The sequence below is a fragment of the Corvus moneduloides genome, chromosome 9, assembly GCF_009650955.1.
Source record: "Corvus moneduloides isolate bCorMon1 chromosome 9, bCorMon1.pri, whole genome shotgun sequence".
NCBI lineage: Eukaryota > Metazoa > Chordata > Aves > Passeriformes > Corvidae > Corvus > Corvus moneduloides.
The window spans coordinates 6712302-6733909 of record NC_045484.1 but is presented as its reverse complement, the minus strand read 5'-3'; the positions used below and the strand labels follow the sequence as shown (position 1 = coordinate 6733909).

The following is a 21608-nucleotide window of genomic DNA, read 5'->3' as shown; positions in this document are numbered from 1 at the left end:
CCAGGTGGAGCTCTGTTGGGGTCTCCCCCCCTGCCATGGACCCCTGGGAGAGGGGCCCTGAGGGCACAGACACGGGGTTTCCCTGCCCCTGGTCAGTCTTATTTCCCATTGGTTGGTTTGTGTTCCCCGGTGTGGCCAAGGACCCTGGGGTCCCGTGACTGCGGAGTTCCTGAGCTGAGCCCCGGCCATGCGGCTGGAGAAATAAACATCTCTGAAACATCTACCACGAATCTGTCCATATATACTTCGGTTTCCACGGGACTCCTGGTTTGAAATATACTTGTTGCAGTAATCCCCGCTGTAACAGAGCTCCCAATTCCTTTTCCTATTATATCAAAAGCAAGACATCAAATAAAAACCAAAACAAAACCATCCCCACCTTGATTTACCTTTAAATAATAACTTATGTTCTGATTAAAATGCAAATTAATTCAGTCTTTAGGATTTTGAGGTAAGCACTCAAGGCAGTGCACCAGCCTTTGAGAGGGCTGCAGAACTTCTAAGTACTATGGAATTTTGGAATATTTTGTCTAAGAGTGTGACATTTATTCTTCTCTTTAGTACCTGCTGTTGGTGCTGTATTCAAGAGGTGTGTTTGAGAGCAAGAGATTTGACAGACATGTTGAACTAATTTAGAACCCTGGCTGCTACTTACGTTATTGATCATAAGATGCATGATTGTTTTCGGTATCAAATCTCGGATACATTTGTTAATAATAGACATGTAGGAGTCCACAAGATTTCGAATTGTCTCCACCTGTCTCTCCAGCTGGGGGTCCATTGAAAAATTATCTGCTTGGCCATTCTCTTCAGTTTCAGTCTACACAGAAGAAAAAAAAAGTTAAGCCTTTCAGATTGCAGTAAACTGGAAATATATTGGGGGAAAAAAACCTGGACCTAAACTGTAGTAATCCAGCAATGTAACTCATAAAAAGACTACTCACAGGTTAAAATATGAAGTCTTGGCCTGTTTAACATTAGTGTTCAGTATCATTAAATTTGGACCTTTAAAGTTTAATGCTATATGAGACCTTTTGCACAAAGTACATTATGTATTTCCAAACAAATTTGTAATTTTATATTAAAGAAAGTTTTCAGACAAAGACACACGGTGGTAAATCTCACACCAAGAAATTATCTTACTTCACTTATTGCAATATTTATTATCAAATCTTTTACCATTCATATTCACCATCTTGATCCATGCAAGAAAGCAGCACCACAAGTCTGGATTTTGAATTTTACCCTTCTGTGGGTAAAACCCACCCTTGTTACTTAAGGCTGACTCATTTGTGACAAATTTTGCAGTTCAGTCTCATACTTGTTAGATGTGAACAGCACCTATATAAATAATGGGTTTATGAAAGATAACAGCAAAAGCATCATTGCTTCCAGTGCTCAAGGCTGGGTTATATATTAGAGGTCTCTTTTTCATAGGACAGAAGAAAACTTCTTTGTATGTAAATAGCTGACCTAATTAAATACCAGGAACTTTAAATAGAAGCTAAAAGCCCTATACGTTGCTTCAGTCTGGCCTGTATAAATATAAGGAAAACCTAAAAAAAAAATAGTAACCTTTTAGTGAAAATCAAACTACTGTCTGAGGCTCAAAGATGCCAAAAGAATGGAATTTCTACCCAGAAAGTACAAAGAACAACGTTCCCCAAACTCTGACATATAATACTTCTCCCTGAAAACAACCACTAGAGCATTATCAGCATGAACTATAAAATCTAAATCTGTTCTGTGGGTACCTAGAAGCATAAAATCATAGAATCACTGAGTGGTTTGGGGTTGGAAGGGGCCTTACAGCTCATCTTGTTCCAACCTCCCTTCCAGGCAGGGACACCTCCCACCAGACCAGGTTGCTCAATGCCCCATCCAACCTGGCCTTGAACACGAGGAACACGAAGAAACAGAAAGCACTTGCAAAACCTGAATAAGCCAATAAGGAGAACGAGTTATGTGTCAGCCAGAGCCCTGCCAGCACAGCTCCATTTACAATAGAGCTTTTAGCTAAAATTGGCACATCCCTGGTGCTTTAAAGATTTCTGGAGCAGTTGAGATCAGTATCAAAGCCACCAGTGAAAGGCCATTAGTGCTAAATACGCAAATATGTCACCAAAGAGGCTTCTCCCTGCATGAAACTCCTTCTTACTGGGCTAAGAAGGGATTCCTAGTTTCATGTCCTAGTGCAGGGTCTGCTTCTGCTCACACAGCATTGGCAGGTAGACCACTTGTAACCTTTTAAACTACAGCTTGGTCAGTCCAGTGTAAATGAAACGGAGTGTTTGTGATGTGTTAAGTTATAGTTTTGTTAAGAAATAAGACCCAATGTACTATTTAGAAACAAAGCTAAGTGTTTGTAAAAACTTTCCAAAGTACAGTTGAATTACTGGGAAAGCAGCTAATCTTTAAAAATAATTAGTAGTGCTTCCTAAAAATCTTGTGACTGTGGAGGACACTGAAAAAGCTCTTGATGAAAACAGGGTTTTCAGTGCTGTAGCACTGGTAGACACTACCTTATAAACCTTAATCTTTTTGTTAATAAACTGCATATACCAAAAAGTCACAGTGCGAAGATAAAGTATTTTCCTTAGCCTCCATGTCTAAAGAAAAACTAATGGTAATTTTCCGTGTGAAATACCAAATAAGTAGAAAATCATACATCTATCATATATCTGCAGATTTTAGCCATGTAACCGCAGACCAAAAATGCCCCCTTCCCAGTTCCCCTGTATTTGACATCTATTCTCTTTCTTTTCTTCTTTGCTGTCTATATAAAGTGCAGTTTATCCATGTATTTTTTTCCTTTTATTTTTTTTCACTGTTTAAATTATAGATTGCAATAAGATTTGTAACTGGCTAAGCAGCAAAGTGACAGATGTTTATCATTATCCTCATCAAGAGAACATAAAGTAAAAATAGTAATTTGTCTCTGATCTTTAAGGCAAAGGGTAATAGTCTCTTGTTTGAAACTGTAGCAGAGCTGATTTCATACTGTTGATTTATTTTCTCTGAAATCAAAAAAGATCAATCTTTCATGACTTTACAGTAATTTATTATGAAAGCTTCTGGCCATAGTATTCCTAATGATTTGATGTCTCAACTGAAGGCTTTTCATGCCAGAAACCATCTTGTTTGCATTGCATCATGCAGATGGAAATCTGCTTCCAGCAGATTTCTGTGCCCTACAGGACACCTACAAGCATTAGAAAGCTTTCTTTGCTAAGCTGCCTCTGCTCTATGCCAACAGCAGCAGCCAGAAATGAGGTTGCCTCGTAAAGCTGGGCATCCCAAGTGATAGAGGTGCCCTATTCCACTTCCAGGCCATTCTTTCACAACAGCTCTTTTCTCTCTGAGCCTCACAGTGACTCCACCTTCAACACAAGTCACCCCTCAGCCCAAGCCCCTGCCACTCTTTCTTACAGAAAGGCTCCTGCAAGGAAAGTCTGCTGCAATGGAGTAAATCCAAAGCAGAACATGTGAGCCAACCCTCACAGCTCTCTGACCACTGCTGAACAGAATGGCCAAGCTGAGCAGGAAAGGAGAATGAAGAAGGTGGAAACAGGTTTCCATGCCTCCTTTCCCAACAGCCAAGGCAGCTCCAGTCCTTTCAGTGCTCCTTATCCCTGAGCCAGAACTCACTAGTTCCAACACCAAGTGTTAAGTGACAGCATATGAATCTGGACTAAGTTTCTAGTCAGTTGACTCTTGCTTAATACTGCTATTAATTGTTGACAGGAATGGAATATTACTACTTCAAACGAACACAACTGCAATTACTTTAGGGAGTTCTATAAACCTCCAGCAAAGAAACTAAGGAAGAAGCTAGAGTGCTAAAAAACAGAAAAAGAAAAGAAAGGTAAAGAAAACTAATTCATCTGTGAAAACTCTAAATCAGAGTATGTGATGAAAATACACCAAGGCTACAAAGAAGCAACAGGTGAAAAAAACACAGATGAAGAGAAGGCAACATGGGAGCCAGGATGCTGCTTCCATATACCCTTCCACATACCCACAGAGATTCTTCCTTTCTGCTCTCTGCACTTTAGAAAATGAAAAATATCGATCCCTTGCACTCTGCTGTGGGTCTCATTTGTCCTTCAGAAGCTGCTCTGTGATTCCCGCATGGAAAGGTGCTACTGAAACCCAAGGTACATCACTGCTACTCTGCAACTTCCCTGCATTTAGACACCTTCTATACTAAGAATGTGTTAAGGATTAACTAATGTGTCATACAAGAGCAGACTAAAAACTGCATGTGAAATCCAAACCTCTTAAGTTTGTGGGAATTTTACTGCTGGCTGCAGTGGGAATAGGATTTCATCTGACACATGCATTTTTACCAGGAAAGTTATCAATCTTCTGAAGATTGTAAACTCTCTGCTGCAAGAGGAATGATTTAGTGTGTTACAGGGGATGTAGGCATGAGGAACTGTGTGCAATCCAAAACAAAGGAGTAAGAATAACCTTAGAATATCAGGGTAATTTTTCCTGATTATAGAAATTATAAGCAAGTTCAAGAATGTCCCAAGGAAACTTAATGAAAAGTGATTCCTTTTGAAAGGAAAACTGGGTAACACACTGAAAACAGTCCTGAGCTGGCCACACAGAGAGAGCAGTACTTCTAATTTCCATGATTTCATTACATTCAGGGCAGCTGCCAGCATATTTAAGAATGTCTTGTATAACATTCCTGATGTCAGTTCCAAGAAGGAGCATTTGTCTAGCATTTTCATTAGAGAAGTTATCAACCAATTTTCTGTAATCAAAAAGGTATTCTATTAAGAATGACCAAGAGGAAGCAGACTGGAAGGTGACTGACTCAGGGGTAAAAATCGGAGCAGCAGCAAAACAATGCTCTGTACAGTAAGAAATACGTCCATGGCTGCACTAAGAAATTACTCATTTAAAAGCTGCTTTCAGCTCTTTCATTTACATTTGCAAGTTCATAACAACAACGACCACCTGAGAATGAATTATTCCATCCAGAGTGTATTTATGTTTTAATTCACAGCTGGTGAAAATACATATAAAATCTATTTTATGTATCCCTGTCCAAGTAAGTTTTTTCTTTAATGCACCAACACTCAGCACGCTGCAGTTGTCCTAACCCCTCCTGCTTTTTCCTAAATCTTTACAATTGATTCTCTCTTCATTGCAGTTTGATGCTGGATATATAACTTAGCTAAGATCCTCTCAGCTGTACATAGCGTGCCTTTTGCCAGAGGACTGCTGAAACCACATGATGGCTTCACACAGTGAGGTTTTCTTACTGGAAGGAACCACAAGTAAATGACAATACATTACTTTTGTGTATTTACAACAAAGCAAGCAGCAGAAAAAGAACACTTCCCGGGTAGCTTGGAAGCTGTCCTTTTCCCTCACAGAGGGTGACTTTGCCACTCTCTTCCATGCTTTCAGCATGTCCTGACTTTGTACTGCTGTTCCCTTTACTGAGCCACACACAGGCTGCCCCTTTCAGCTACCATGCCTTCATTAGCAGCCTTGAACTGCTCTAAGCAGAGGTTATGATCTGGCTTTCCCTCACACACACCCTCTCACTTCATAACCCCTAGAAGAATGATACACCCTAGTGCAATTTGATTCACAAGTATTTAACTCTCTGGATTAGCTTAAACAATCATTTACTCAGATTCTTCTCTATGGTTACAGACACTGCACACTACAGACCATTAGCTAAATCCTCCTACTGATGCCCCATATTGCTCCCCAGGTCCCTACATGGCTTTAACAATCCCAAACATTCAGCATCTATGTCAGGCTCTCTCCCTGCCTTATTCCATAAAGAAGCTGATTTGGAACTATGAGACTGAGAGGAATGTATTACCAGAACTCCAAGAAATCTGGAGTTACTTTTGTCTCACAGCTCTTAACAGGTTGATAACTAATCATGGCAAATCAATCCAATCTCCTTTTAGAGCTGGGATTCAGATCTTATGGGTGAGGTATTAACACAGGTACCACATATTTCAGACTTCAGTAAAGCTTTCTGACACAATCTCAAGTGAGATTTTAATTAATGGAAGTGTGCTCTCCCTGCAGTTACTGGTTGGATGCTCATTTCCATAGAAAAGCTGTCAGTGGCTCACTGTCAAACTGGAAAACTGTATCAATGGGACCTTCATATGGGCTGTGTTTTATAATGTGCTTATTGAAGTCTTAATGCTCAGGATGGTGGGTTATAGCCTGGATTTATTACACTTACAGATGAGAAGGAACTGGAAGGGAATGTGAACAAGTTAGATGACAGGACCAGAGTTCACAATGACCTAGAGAAACAGTTTCAAAATCTGGATGAATTCATTATGGAAAGAAAATTTTTGACTTCACAGATTCTGCTGAGTTGGAAGGGACCCACAAGGATCATCAAGTCCAATTCCTGGCCTTGCACAGGACACCCCAAGAATCCCACCATGAGGTTCCTTAGGCAGGAATAAATCATTTACAAACATATAGTGTGAGAATGGCCACTTAAGGAGCAGTTCAGCAGAAAAGGAACTGTGTCCACAATGCAATATAAACAGAATATCAGTCAACAGTGTCTTGCTATTATGAAATCAGTACAAGAATTCTGCATCCAGTGCTAGTTATCACACCAGCGAAAATTTAAGGCACATTTTGAGAGTGTTCAGAGGAAGCCACTGAAGATGATTCAGGGCTCTGTAAAATACTACCTGAAGGGAAAAGGTAAGATAATTGGGACTGATGAGTTCAAAGAAATCCCTTGCAGAGGGTAGAGATGAGTGTCTTTGCAGACAGCAAAGATGTCAAATAAATATCTGGAAAGTGTTATATGGTAAGAACAGCAAAGCACAGAAATAGATAGACTAGGAGAGCTGCAAATCTCATCTAAAGATTAGAGCAGCATCCCTCAGAAATGACCTAGGTACAGAGATCTTTCCTTGAGGGAAAGAAATAGGCAACCTCTCACAGCCCTTCCATCCAGCGGGTGATAGTGGGTGCAAAGTGGTGTGAAATTACCCACAACAGTGCACCAGGAAGAGGGATTTCTGAAAAGATACAAATTACAGTATCTTCTACTTTTTGTTCTATGTAAAAATCAAGTAAAAAATAAAACCTTGCTGTGAATAGCTGTCTCCCCTCCAAGCATCTGCACTCCGATTTCACCATTTGCTGCCATGTATGTCTCTCACACAAAGGACTTTTACATAACCCTCCTGCACTGCAAGTTTTGACTTGAGGCCAACAGCTGCTTCATGCCTTTCAGAACAGACTGCTGGACAAGCAAAAGCAGAAAGAGGCTGGCATAAGGAAAACAGCACCTTTGTTTATAAAACAAATACTATTTTGGAATTTGCAAACTTTTCAGTCAAACAATTTCCTTGTCATAACAACATATGAAGTGCCCCATATTTATAAGAGCACATTAGAAAAAAAATCCAGGATATGAGATACTATTGGCATGATATTTGCTATTATTTCAGTGCAGAAGGATGTCAGAGGATATTGGGAAGTCACAAGAGTGGTGAGTTACCCTGGAATTCAAGTCACGATGATGATGATCGAAGTGTAACGATCAGCCCAGATGATGTTCAGGCTGAAATTTATTGTGGTTTTGTTACCAAATGCATGAAACACATTCCCAGAGACAGCAGCCTGATCCAGCAGTGGACATTAAGTGTGAGTGGAATAGGATCATTTGCTGTGAAAGGAGGTAATCAATGGGTGGAGGCTCAGCTGGACATGTGAGGATTAAAGGATTAAAGCTACTGGCTGTGGTATGCAGTCCCCTAAGAACGAAAACAAATACAAGTCCCAAAGTTTCTACCAAAGATGATGAACACAGAAAGCAAGAAAATTAGTCATCCATGAGGCCGATCAGGGAAGTATTAACAGCCATCATGAAGACTGAAATCACACCTTGCCTCTCATCTCAGTTATTTACCTCCCTTACTTAGCAGTAACCGTGCAAGAGAGGGTCACTAACAAAATTTTCCTTATTCCAGCAAAAATGCACAAGACTCAGCTGAGGGATTCCTTTAGGAAGAAGAAATTTTCTTATTTTTGAGATTAAAATGGGGCAAGTAAGTGCTCAGTGTGTGGACAGGGACTGAGTGAAATACTTTGCCTGAGATTACATGTTTAAAGTATAGTTTATGACTTAATGTGTCTGTGTGTGTAACAGTTGCACTTTTTTCACCAAATGTGATCATTTCAGAGGTAGGCGCCCAGAATAATGAATTAAAAACATAATTCCATTTGAACTGAATCCTGTATTGAACTCCTATTCCATGGTCTCCCCTCATTTCTTCCAGCTGAGTTGGTAACTTCTCAGTACCCACCAGCCTGGCTGAAATAAGTGTGACTAGTGGAGGGGGAGAAGGAGGAGGGCAGCGCGGATCCGGCGCAGATCCATGTGCAGGCCGGGAGGGATGGGCTCGGAGGGGCCTTGCAGTGGGGGAGCTCTGTACAGCATCCAGTGCCGGGCTCTATAAATCACAACCTTGTCTTTTAGTTTTACTTGATCTAATGCAATGTGTCCCCTATAACTCCACTCTTTTCCATAATTAATGGCTTCTAGGAAAGTATTCTGAAATTCTCCCCTGATAAGCACCTAGACAAACTTGATATTTCCTCTCTGAGACACAAAAGAGGACGTTAAACTGTTTTCACCCCCACATCCCTCGAGCCATGAGAAGTACCAGATCTGTCTCTGCTGGGCCAGACTAAGCCCTGGTTCACCACAAACTCAGTGCAGGACCGACAAATGATCTCCATAGTAAATGATGCAAATAAGAAATGTCAGCATGTTCCAAAATTCCTCACTTAATCTTACTGCCAGTTGTATAGTCTGGATAATCAGTAAATAAATCCCTCTAACTTTGCTCAAATCCTTAGGGGCTGAATACACAGAGAGCACTTTCTAATTCATTCTCATTAACCTTCCCAGCTCTAAACAAAGTAATTTTCTACTTTTCTTAGTGTCTGAATTTTCCACTGGCCTCTGCAACACCTGATTTAGCAGCAATGATTTCTCACTTGTGATTTCTCTTTCGAACTGGCATTGTTCTTTTTCCTCACACATATGCTTGCTGGAATAGCACGGATCAGCAAGATTTAAAACCTCCCATTCTCAAGTTTGAAGCCCCTAAAGGGAAATTGCAGTTGTGATGCCAAGGAACACAGTCATATGTTATTTGACTTTTCCACAGCCAGGCTGACAGCAGAGGGGGAGGAATGGAGGAAGGAAAGGGGAAGGGAGAGGAAGATGGCATTTTAATAGCACCCACACTGATTTCACACAGTTGGATCACTGTGCTCCAGAGCGGCACCATTTCCGTTCCCCTTTGCCTCACATTCAGACAGGACTGCTCAGCCAGACTCCATGAGAAGGGTTCTCAATCTTTTTTTCCCAGCATGGACCACATCCTAGTACAGAAATCTGTCTTGTGGACAACCCCCTAGCCCACCTTTTACCCTGAATTTTGACAGCCCATTACCAACTCAAGCCTTGCAGGGAACACCCCATCCACATCCCAGATGTGACTAAATGAGCCAACATTCCTGCCAGGACAAGATGGATTATCCCTCCACCTCTTGGCCCAATTCTCATAGTCTCTGTAGTACCCACAGTAACTGCCTATCTGAAAAAAAAAAATTAGTAAGAAAGAGGAATGTATTTAATCTAACTTAGCAAGTGGACACACAAGAACCACCAGCATCTTACGTTGAAAATCTGCCTTTCCCAGATGTTAGTCATGTCCCAAACATAGCTTGTCCGGAGTGCTCATCTAAACATTTCATCTGATAATTCAGGCCCTAAGATTCAAAGTTCTCGTACACATTAATGGGTTTTCCATAAGCCCTCTGTCAGGCAGAGTGACAGTGGGCTACAAATTCTGGCAGGAACTCTTACCCCAGCAGAGCATCAATGATCACCATATCCATACTCTCCATTTAAAATCCCTTTTAAAGCTGCAAGCAAAAATGTGACCTGCAACATTCCTGTAGCAAAAAAGCCTCAAAACAGATCAGAGGAGGAATTTGAAAACATTAAGCACTTTACAGAAATGTAACAAATATTTCTAAACAAAAGAAAATCATCCACTGAGGAGCATTTTGGATTCATGCCACAAGAACAGAAATTGAAAATTATTGGGTAAAATTATTTTCAGGGTAGAAATGAATGTGAGCAACTATGCTGTACATAACATTTATGACACGGCTTCCATTTTGTATAACTATGACAAACCCCTTCTATGTATTCTATAAAAGGAGCAGAAAATGAAAGATTTTTTTTTCCTCCTAAAAATAAATTTTATTCAAGAGACGGTGAGATTTTGGTAAGTTAATACACATGTCTGTAAGCAACAAACATAAACACTCCATGATATAAGACCACATTCTTGTTGGCACAAACCACAATGAAACTATAACATTTAAAGCTTAAGTCACTCTGACCTGCTCTTTGTGGGGAAGGTAAAGGACATCAGTGATTAGGACTGTGACCACACAGAGCTTACCTTTGTAGTTAAGATCACCTGGCTTTGCTGTTGCCACAAACAACCCTAACTTGGCACTTCAGTAGGTTATTTCTGCAATTTAACTTTTTTTAATGACCTTGGGCATTTTCAGTTCACAAGGATTTACTCTTTTGCCCCTTCTGTCACTGATCAGCAGCAAAAGGTACAGTCAAGACTCATTTGAGGTCTCTCACTTTGCAGCTCTTCACACCAATGCCAAGGAAACCCTGTTCTCGTGGCAGCATGATGAGGAGCAGTAGCTCACACAGCATCCTAAGGATTATAACTGCTTGTATCAAGAAGAGAAGAAACTGCCACCCCCATTAGGGCTCCCCCTCCCCTGTTCCAGGGTTTGTGCCTGCTGAGCAAAGCTGGGTGGGAAGAGCTGTGGTTTAACCTATCATCCCAAGGACTGAATGTCTCACAGTGGAGAAGTTCACAGACACAGAAGTTTCCCTCTTCTTTCCCTGTGGTTCTAAATGTTTTCTGCAATGAAATTACTGGGAGACAGCTAAATCCAAGAGCGGGCATGGAATTTGAACCCATGGCCTTCTGGCTTGGAGGTGAGACTATTCCTAACTGAGCCAAAGTGACACATACATAATATGCTTTCAAGGTTTTTAGAGAGCTCTGTCATGATTTAAAAACACTAAGTCTTTGTGGTACAAACCACAGGGCAGGAAAGAGCTGGGGCTCCCTTTTTACTGCTAATTTTAGCCAATGAATTGTTTATAATCTCCTGCAAAATACATAAAGCCTTATTCTGCCTTAAGCTAAGAGAGAACAGCCTTTCAAAACTGATTCTTAATTATAGTGTTCCCCTGCTAGATGGGATGGAGGCAGGTTCCAAAATTGTGTCAGAGTATATGAAGTGATAAAATGAGGATGGGTGAGCTATTTTTAAACATACTCAAAGACTTTGAGGTCAAAATCCCTGAATTTATAGTCTTATGGCCGTATTAAAACTCATGGATTATTAAGACCTTCATGGCAAGACTCAAGTATCATTTCATTTGAGACGCCCTCTGGCTTCAGAGCCATGTGTTCCCTACCAGTCTGCCTGCCAAAGTGGGGCGCCCCGGGGAGCCACCTTTAAGCACAGGTTATTTCCCTACTGTAGACAGGCATTTGGGAGATAAAAGGGATGAGACGCTTCCAGCCCAGCATGTTCCCTCCTCCTCTCTTTTCCCAAGACATTCTGCAAGTGAGAGGCTTGCCTTTCCAGATGGCCAGGAAGCAAGTGGGTTTAGGGAGAGTTTGAGGAATCTTAGGCAAAAGCACATAATTGCTCCTTACTCTACCCAGTCTGGAAACCCAATACAGCCTCAGCTTGGTGATATTTCCCCAGCACAGTCATGTTTCCCATCTGAAGAGGGCATCTGGGCACCTGCTGCTGGAGCAGGACGGAGAGCTGCTGCCCAGGAACACTCAGCTTTAAACAACAGCCACCCTGTCCTCTCTTCCACAGTTCCCCACCACAGGAAAAGGACTCCAGAACAAATCCTGAAATACATTTTTGACTGTTTGGAAAATCCAGACTTGCACCAAAATCATTGTTCTGCTCATGGACATAAACCACACACAGACATCATCTGGGAAGGACTGGCCCTGCCTTTGCCCCCACAGGCTTCCCAGCACTGAGAGTACCACTCCTAATCTCAGGTTTGACTTGCAGCAGCAGGATGAGTAAAAGCTGTCACCTGCTATACACATACTGGTTTCTTTTCAGTAATAATCAATATATACCTTTTTTTTAATAGGAAAAAGGCCACACAGTGAGAAGAAACCAAGGTGAAAGACTTTCCCTGCCTCACAAGTCAAAGAGGAAATAACTCTCACAGCCTTTTCCCCATCCACATTCTGCATCACATTTAGGTGTATCTTTCTCTACCGGCCAAACAAGTGGCAACAAAGGCTTCAGGGCTCTGAGGACACTGCAAAATGATTTGCAGCATTTACATTGTTCATTTTCTAACTGACGTAAGGTTTTATGGGTAGCCACTGCACACAGAGGAGCTGCTATTTTGGAAGAGACCAGATGCAGGTTAGAAAAATCAGAGAAAGGCAACAGGGTCTAAAACTATTTTCAGGTGAGGGGATTTATTTGTCCAATTTTTGCAATTGTATTTACCTGAGCATCATTTAAACCTATAATTTTTTTCCATTTGGATTTCCATGCAGCGATGCATAACATAAAATACTAATGAAAGTAAAAGCAAAAACTAGTCAAAGCAAAACTCAAATCCTTTTCTTGATTGCTTATGATTTATAAAGCCATAAAACCATGTAACAAGCACAAAACAAAAGCCTTGTAAAAAAAAGGTTTAGTACAAAAAAGGCCAAGTGAGCAGTTAAAAAAAAAAATCCGGTGTTCTTGGTTCTGTTAGTAATTAATGTACACTTGTGTTTCAATCAAAAGGAGTCACTGGAGTGGGTTGTGCATTTTATCTACCAGAGGATCACAATGCACTTATTATCACGAGAGGGTCTCCCACTTGCAGCAATGCTGAATGGATCCATGTTCCTACTTAGGCATTTTGCACACATTCCGTATTTTTACAAATCCATGGTATTAGCCCATCCTATAAGCATTAAAGTCTAAATCTGTCAGAACTTCCCTGTCTCAGTCTGAAAATCTTTACCTTTACAAGAGAATGTGGTCTGCATTCAGGGACACTTTCTCTCCTTGAGGTCAAGAGCTGTCATTCCTGTATGGATACACACACCCATTACTTACATGGGAATTGCTCCTTTCAGGAATAGGGCCCAATCCATCCCCAACCACAATCACTAGGAATCTTTTTTCCAGTATCCACTGGCATTTACTTATGACTACAACAACTGCTTCCTTACATTTCTGGAGTGGCAAAACCAGTTTTAATGCTTTTCCTACAGGTGCCCTTCACAAGTTTGATTTTCAGGCACAAAGAATTCCTTAACTCCACACTGCACCACAAATCATCCTTCAGCTACATCCTGTACTCCTGCATCGCACTCTGCTCCCCGCAAAACCCCAGCGAAAATTCCAACGAGTTTAATAATCCTGGCCTATTCCCCCCAACTCCTAACTGAGGTTAATTTCTTTTCTCTCAGTATAAACAGAAACCAGCAGGTAAAAAGTTTTGTCTAATGTGGCACTAAGGCTGCAGAATTTACTCCCATGTGAGAATGGCACAATAAAGTCATTTGTTTAAAAGTAAATTGAAAACATTCCAGTCTTCTCAGGCTTACAACTATTAACTTTGGTTTCTGCACAGCACTGTAGAATGTCTGGCATCAAAGACACTTTGTACATTGCACTGAACTTGCACTGGACACTGTTAGTGGACCATTAATCACAGCAAACAAAGATCCCATGCAAACACAAAAATTACTGATTTTTCACATGTTCAGCATGGCCTAGCAAAGGTTAACACCACAGCTGCTGAATACTGCACATTTTGAGACGTGAAGTGTTGACAAGGCATCTGAGAGCGTGCAGATTTTTCAATTGATAATTACGTATTGCACATTAAACAATTCTTATTTGTGCCTAAGACTGTCTAGAATTAGACAGACACCTACCTCAGCATGAACTAGCACAACTTCAATTCAGAAGCCTACAAAAGCACGTACTTCTTTTCACCCACACACAGATATGATGCGTGAGTGCAGGGGCACGGGTTAGTGGCAAGAAAATCTACGAGGATGTGATCCAAGGTTCACATGAACCACTGCTGAAGAAAGTGAAGGCTGAGGGAAACATGACTAACAGATCCACTCGCCTGAGGGAATGTGGCTGTGTATTTGGAAGAGCTGGAAAAGGAAGAGGAACTGAACCAGTATAAAAAGGAAAGACTCTGAAAACAAAAACCAGTCAGTGACCAGGGAAGCAGCAAAGGAGGCACGGAAGAAAGATCTGCTACATCACAGGGCTGTATTTCAGAGTGCAGTTTTTACTGATAATGTCAAAAGGAAAAATGATGTGTCACAGGAGCGTGAATTACTGGTTTCATGGGCAGTTTTCTGTCATCTAGACCAGAGCAACCTGAGCCATCAACCCTGAAGCTTCCTATTTGATAGGATGATTTCCATTGGGTTCCTCAGATCACACTTTCACAGAATTCTTGCACCAACTGCCTCACGTGAAAAAACCTTATTGCAGAATCATCATTCTCTCCTAACCAGGGCAGGAGGTGTGAAGGGAAGCAGTGAGGGAATAAATTGCTACCCTCAAAAAAAACCCCAAAAAACCAAAAACCAAAAAAACCTGCAGCATCTCCTAAAATTATCGTGGATATCCACCCATATCCAGTCATCAGCTCCCAGTAATGCAGCAGCATTATTAATTAATGGAGTGGGTGCAGAATCACAGCATGGAGGTATCAGCATGCTACTTGGGTCTGTGGAACAGCGAGTGCAGCACCCAGACTCAACAAAATGAGAAGAAAATTGATGCAAGTACAGGCTTGTTAGTCAAACCACAACTGTATGCAAGGCTTTTGAACATGCTTCTAAAGAAAGACTTTTTAAAAAATGAAAAAAAAAAAAAAAAAAAGAAAGAACGATGGCAGAGCATGCCAAACTCAGTAAGTGAACTGATTTTTCTGACTAAAAGAAAACTTGACAGATCTTTGGTTCAGCAAAGTGATACCCTTAGGAGACCAGCAAATAAGCTTATAAAGATGAGTATTAATGAAAGAATAGTGCAGTAAAACAACTCTCTAACAGATAAATAAGTTATAATGTGAGAAGGAAAACTAGCAGCCTTGAAGGATTCATTTAATGTGGAAAGAAGAACTAGCAGCCTTGAAGGGTTTAATCATCAAAGTGTTGAATGGATTGGTCTTACTGAAATAAAATAGCATAAACTTGCCAGTTAAATTTGATTCTACCCATAAGACAAAATTGTGAGGTAGTGTCAACACAATGGGAGATTGAACACTGTCTTGGAAGACACGGTTAACTTCAAGGATTGTAAAAACACAAACAGGATCAAATAATAGCTATATGCTGACAGACTAATGACAGCTGCTGCACAGGACCAGGAGCTCATCAGCTGGCAATAACAACGGAAAGGAAAGCCCAGGCACATCCAACTAAGCATCAGATGATTCCAAGACACTGCTATGATATGGCCATGGAAAGAGCACACATGCTGGTAGTCTCTGTTCTGAGCAATGCATGTCCAATAGAGGCAACAATGTTTGTGCAGGACTGGTGAGATCTGGTCTGGTCACTGACAGAGGAGGCCACAAGACTTGTGGTGACAGGTAACACTTGACACTTCCCCTGTTCCCAGGACTGCTGCACTCTTTCCTTAAGAGTCAAATGAAACTGCATGTTGAGAACAAGAATATTTTATTTTCATTGCATTGAAACTGCTTTTCAGCCTCCACTGGGTAGAGCAGTGCAGCATTTGAGAGCCCTGGACAGTTAAATTGGAAGAACTCTGACTCTTATATGAACTATACGGCTCTCTTCCTTCCTCCCCCACAAGATCCTTGTCCATGTTCCAAACCATACTCCCCTGCCTTCGAGCTGGAAAGGGCTCTGCATCAGCTCTCACATTAAGCTGGGGAGTACATATGGAAGGAAAGAGTGAAGGTATTTGGATAGTGATCTCCAAAAACTCCCATGCACTCAGTGATCCACCCAAAGCTGCTTCTGCTGCTTAATGGAGCTGGAAAAAGAGGAAATATGGCCTTTGGAGAAGACTTCTCTTAAGCTACTGGGCAAGGAGACGATTGTTTGAGCACTTTCTTCATGTGGCTGGAGAAGCAGTGCATGTTCCACAGGTGTGTGCAGAGCAATTTAGGGAGCCTGGTCAGACTAGAGAAGCAGTGTAAGGAAACAATTCCTGCTTTTTGAAGTGTGATTTTCCCATTACTGTCTCCCAACTGCAGGATCAGTCCTCTGAGTTTTCACCTTGTGTGAAAAGAGCAGGCAGTTGAAAAGGTGGGTAAATAGCTGACTACAGATCTTGATGCTCCCGTGGACTGCTGGTTACAGCTTCCATGTAATGGAGGAGGGAAGGAAAAACTTTATGCAAGACCCTAAAATTAACATTTAAAGTGATGAAAGCAAGTTAGACTGGACTATCAGTACTAAGGACACTTGAGACAGTGACCACGTCAGAGATTAGTCTCATCTAACAGAAGGTTGCTTTAGGTTTATTGGAGGATCAAATTACACACTTGAGGATCTGCTACTCCAGCTAAAACTCCATATCCATCTAATGAACAGTTTTGGGGCGTTTATCAGAAGGGGAATGGTAAAAAGGGGTGAGAGAGAGGCGAACTCTTAAAAATATAATTTGTTTTCTGACTACCTTCCCTTCATAAGAAAAATCTGAAAGAAAAGTTCATCTTAAATTACAGGACAAGCTCTCTCAGCCCCAGGAATTCATCCTACATGTTGATTAATGACCAAACTACTAGAGCCCATTGAAAAATGGGCTAGGCTTCAACTGAAGATTGCCTGTAGCTAATAATGCAGTGGAATGAACATTTTCATTCCAGCTAAACCATTCCTGTTCCTGTAAAAATAAAGAAATCCAATCTTGGGTTATGAAAAAGACTCGTAGAATTCTGCATACTTCTTGGGTTAAAATAATGCCCTGCATCCTAACAAACCTGTAAATACAGAATATGTTACCTGTTAAGTCAAACATCCATGTAAGTACATACAGGTACACACAGGGTATAAATATTTGAGGTGAGGTCAGGGAACAGAAGAGAACCTGGTGACTGTAGCCTAGAATTTCCCATGTGCGGGCACATTACAGAGTTAGTAGATTTAACATAGCTCCTGTCTCAGGCTCAAAAATGTAAAATGTAATAAAAAAAACCCCACAAGGAAGTGTAGTGGGCTGTACAGCATCTGCCTGGTGAGGCAGCTGACACAAGCAGGACTTGCCTGGAGATCTCCTTGTGGTTCAGCCCCTGGCGCCATCAGCTGGGCTTGAACTCAAAAGCTGTGGAGGGACGTAATTAAAAATGACTCTGCACCACTGTGCTGCAGCCACTGAGAGAGGGTGGGAAAGGATTCAGGCGTATGCAAGAGAAGGGATGTGTCTCTCCAGCTCTAGTGATTTCCATTATGGAAACACAGCACTTTACAGCTTTTAACATTTATGCCACTGAAGTCAACTATCAATGTTTTTTAAAATTGTGTTTTCATTTCAGCATACGAAATGCAAACTCCAGTTTGGGTAATGTCAACAGCATGTTCCCCCTAAGCCGCAAGGAAGGTACACAGTTGAAAAGGCAGCACAAGGCAGAAAGCTGAGAAGTGGAATTACAGTGATTGCCACCAGCACGTCCGCTGGCCAGAACAGTGATTTTCAAGACTATGGAACTCAGAGAGAGTGTGGGGGAAGGCCAGGACGTTCAAACCATCCTGTTGGCTGCAGGAACAACTATTAAAAGAAATTAAGAGGAAAGTCAGACCCCAGAAAGAGCACAAGACACTGTGTTCCAACTCCAACCAGCTGAAGGAAAGTTTATATAAAAACAATCACTTCGTTAATGACTCATAAGGAAAGAATCCCCAAGCTTTCTTCAGGGAAACCCCAGTAAATAACATGTCTAAAAACACATGAAGATGGTGCTGTCTGTTCTGTTACACTATTCAGTCCGCATGATAAAACCTTTGGCAGAAGAACGACCTACTGAGCACAGATCCTTTTGGGAAGCCCAAAAACCAGTAAGAACTGCTGTGGCTGCTTCCTAAGTCTGCCTCATATTCCAGCTCTTGTGTGACACGTCTAATGCAAACTGGGAGAAAGTGGGAAAAAAATGCTTTCTGTTACAGCACTGGAGAGTGCTCCTCTGTTGACTATATGCAGGTGCACTCTCAAGATAAATAAATGCCTGAATTTCGATGCCTTCTGCATTTTTAAAACGAAATGTTACGGATTCAAATATCCTGCCACACTACATCCAAAGACACAGAGTGAAAAGGTCGATGCATGCATGGCCTCTCTGGAACATGTTATCAGACACTCAGCAGGCTGGGCAAGGAATAGTTCTCTGTCCAAAGAAGGGACGGATATGCTTTGCAATTTATAACTTCTTTGGCTACGGAGAGGTTTTTTCCTTTTATTTTCTTTCTTCTCTCTCTTTTTTTTATTAGCACATTTTGGAAGTATGTTATATGTTTTTAAGCATATCTTCCAGCAAGAGACTTTAAACTCAGTAAATTCATAAAAATATGAGAAATTACAGTGGTTTCCCAACAAATGACCAGATCTGAACACAGTGATGCCTGAACTTGGACTGACTAAAAAACTCTCCTGCTGGAGGTTCCAGGTAGGAATATTAACAAAAACATTCTGTGTCAAGCAGAGATTATGTTCTGTAGCAAAATCACGTAGTGTTTGCAGATATCCAAGAGGACTGAGTGGGAACCTGGGAGCAACTTCTTAGCAATTTTATCTCGCTCTCTGATGAGTTTTTAGCCTAAGTGTGAACATGGACATTTTATTTTTCACTGGAAACCTCCCCTGCCTAAAGTTATCCCTTTACATACTGAATAGAACATGTTTTAGCTTATGCTGTTCTCCATATTCTCAGCTGCTGTAGAGCCATGGCAGGCTCCAGAAACTTTCCAGGATATAGCCAGAAACTTGTCAAGAAAAAACCGGAAGGTTGAAAGCATTGAACAGTCATTCCCAAGGGGCTGAGAAGTTACCATAGTAAAGCAGTGTTTTTACCAAAATGCTCAGCAACAAAAGCAGTAGCATCACCAATATTTGAACTGTAATTTTCCATTGTCGGGTTGAATTTGGAAGGAATGGGGCATTTGTGACAATCTTTCAGGTATTTGTGACTATACCTTAGTGCTCTTGTCTATATGATGAAACATGTTTTATAAAAAGTTATGAAACATCATTCTAAAGGCCACCAATACTGAAGAAGCACGGGCAGCTGCAAATAAGATATAAGGAACTCCTTTAAAAAGGGAGCATCTTTTAGGCCAAGTAAACCATTCCAATGTCCCAAATGGAAGATTCAACTAAAAGGAGCATAGACAGGAAGACTTTTCCCGAAAACCCGGCAATGCATGAGAGAGGAACAGGTCACACTGAGAGCCTCACTAGAAAAAAGATGTGTATTTAAGTACTCCACCAGAAATTTGAGTTCCCTTCCTTTATTGCCCAAAGACAATAACCTAAGAACCTGGCACTTCCAGGGACCCACTGTCAATGAAGAGAGAGTGAAGTAGTTTTCAGCTGAGAGATCCAAACTTGGAAGGAATAATCATAGATTATTCCAAACACAGACTCCTAAAAACGCAATTCCCCAGTGCGAACCCATCAGAAAAGACCAGAATTTTGATGGGAAAATGTTGATGGTTGTATACGCTAAAGGAGGCCCATCCAGTGTCCCTGAACAAAGACACTAACCAGGGTTCTTGGAAAATACACACCCACTCAGTCTTGGGTACAGTCCTTTGAAACAAAAGGAGGCAGAACTTCATATGCATTCTTCACAAGGATTACTGATGTTTTATCACTTGAACAACTGACCCAATACATGCTCTTGAGCAATTTTCAATCATACTCTAAGCTGAGGTGGTTCTACCATGTAAGGATGGACTCAAATGAACAAGTGTCAAATTTCAGAGAAGAATTGAAGAGGATCTGGGAAATAATCACAACAGGAGGATTCATCCCCTTTATATTTAAAAGACAGGCTCTGAAAGAAATTACTGCATACTCAAAAGATGTTGGGGTGAGGTATTTTTAAAGAATAAATGTCCTTTGCTAGTCAGACCAGTGCCTGAACAGGTAGTTTGCCCCAAAACCCTATTTCTAGAAGTATTCAGTGGCTAGTGACAAACCTTTAATAAACAACACTGTCCTGCAATAATTCATTGATTCTTTCATGTCATTCTTGGACTGCCAGGAACCATGTTCTTACTCGCAGTTTGTAAAATGGGATCCTAGTCTGCAACTGCAACTTCAGGACAAATAGTATCTATTCACAATATTAAAACCAGCTGCTGGAAAGGCATCATGCTGGGGCTTACAAAAGAAACTGTACAAAGATGATGGAACTCAATAAAAGAAATAGGACATTGGGCAGAAATCACAGCCCAATCAGACAAAGCCAGGATTGGTTCTACGAAAGAACTTTTATTTTAGCAGAACACTAATCAGACTGCAAAAAGCACTGAAAAAACCCAAACAGGCCCCTAAGTCATGCAACACTAAGAACAACACACCCACTCACAACAGCTGAAATTCTCACTCTCTGGAAGTGATGCCATTGCCTTCACCATGCCCATCTTCCAGCCTGTCCATGACCCAGACTGGCTGAAATTAAACCACTTCTGAGCATACACATTCACCCATGACATTAAGAGGCATTTTCTGCAGAGCAGTGTATAACAAAGAGGAAACTGATATTTTCAAACTATAAAGACAACTGAAGGTGAAGTTTCCTAAAGCAAGAGCCTTGATTTTCACCACACCAAGGGCAACACAAGTGGTGTTAAGGACTGCAGACAATGCTGCATTTTGTTCTCATGACACAGACCATGACCTGTGTCAAAGCCCTCAGCTGAGGAACAGCAAGGAACTCTGCCCATAGAACTCCTTGGTGCACAGAGCTGGCATGAACACATCTCTTGAGTGTTTTGCAGCCACATCTTGGGCCACAGGTGATCTGAAAGAGAAGTTGAGCTTTTTGAGGATACCTGCCCTGTATGCAGCTGCAAAACTGGATAAAAGCTAAGCTAAGCAGAGCTAAGGTCAATCCTTAGGAGAGCTAAGCACAATCTCACAGTACTTCTGAGAATTTGCTGTCTGAATCAGCCAGATAACCTTTAATAACTATAATTTAGAAATACGGTACAGCAGTTGTTTCCAGACCATGGTCACGAACGACTACATACTTGTACACAGTGCCAGCAAAACACGGTTAGGGACAGCTGGCCTGTGACTGGAAAGGCTCCTGTTCACTAGAAGGTTCTTGCTTCTACTGGAAGAATATCTAGATGTGAAAATCAAACAGTATTAAACCAAACTACAACTGAACACCAAATTACATTGCACAAGACTAATTTTTCTCATGGACTTTATCTTCCATGCTCCGGCTTGGTTTCTTTACT

General features: G+C 41.2%; 1 protein-coding gene across 16 annotated transcripts in view; it reads right to left on the bottom strand.

Moving 5' to 3' along the window:
- The window catches only part of DNM3 (dynamin 3), a 180834-nt gene that overhangs the window by 24273 nt on the left and 134953 nt on the right, over positions 1 to 21608 (bottom strand). For 15 of the 16 annotated variants that reach the window (XM_032118668.1, XM_032118663.1, XM_032118666.1 and 12 more), the window contains one exon: positions 656 to 820. In XM_032118668.1, the coding sequence (XP_031974559.1) occupies positions 656 to 820 (165 nt within the window). Of the gene's footprint in view, positions 1 to 655; positions 821 to 21608 lie in introns of those variants that run through there. The other variant, XM_032118669.1, reaches the window with a different exon arrangement.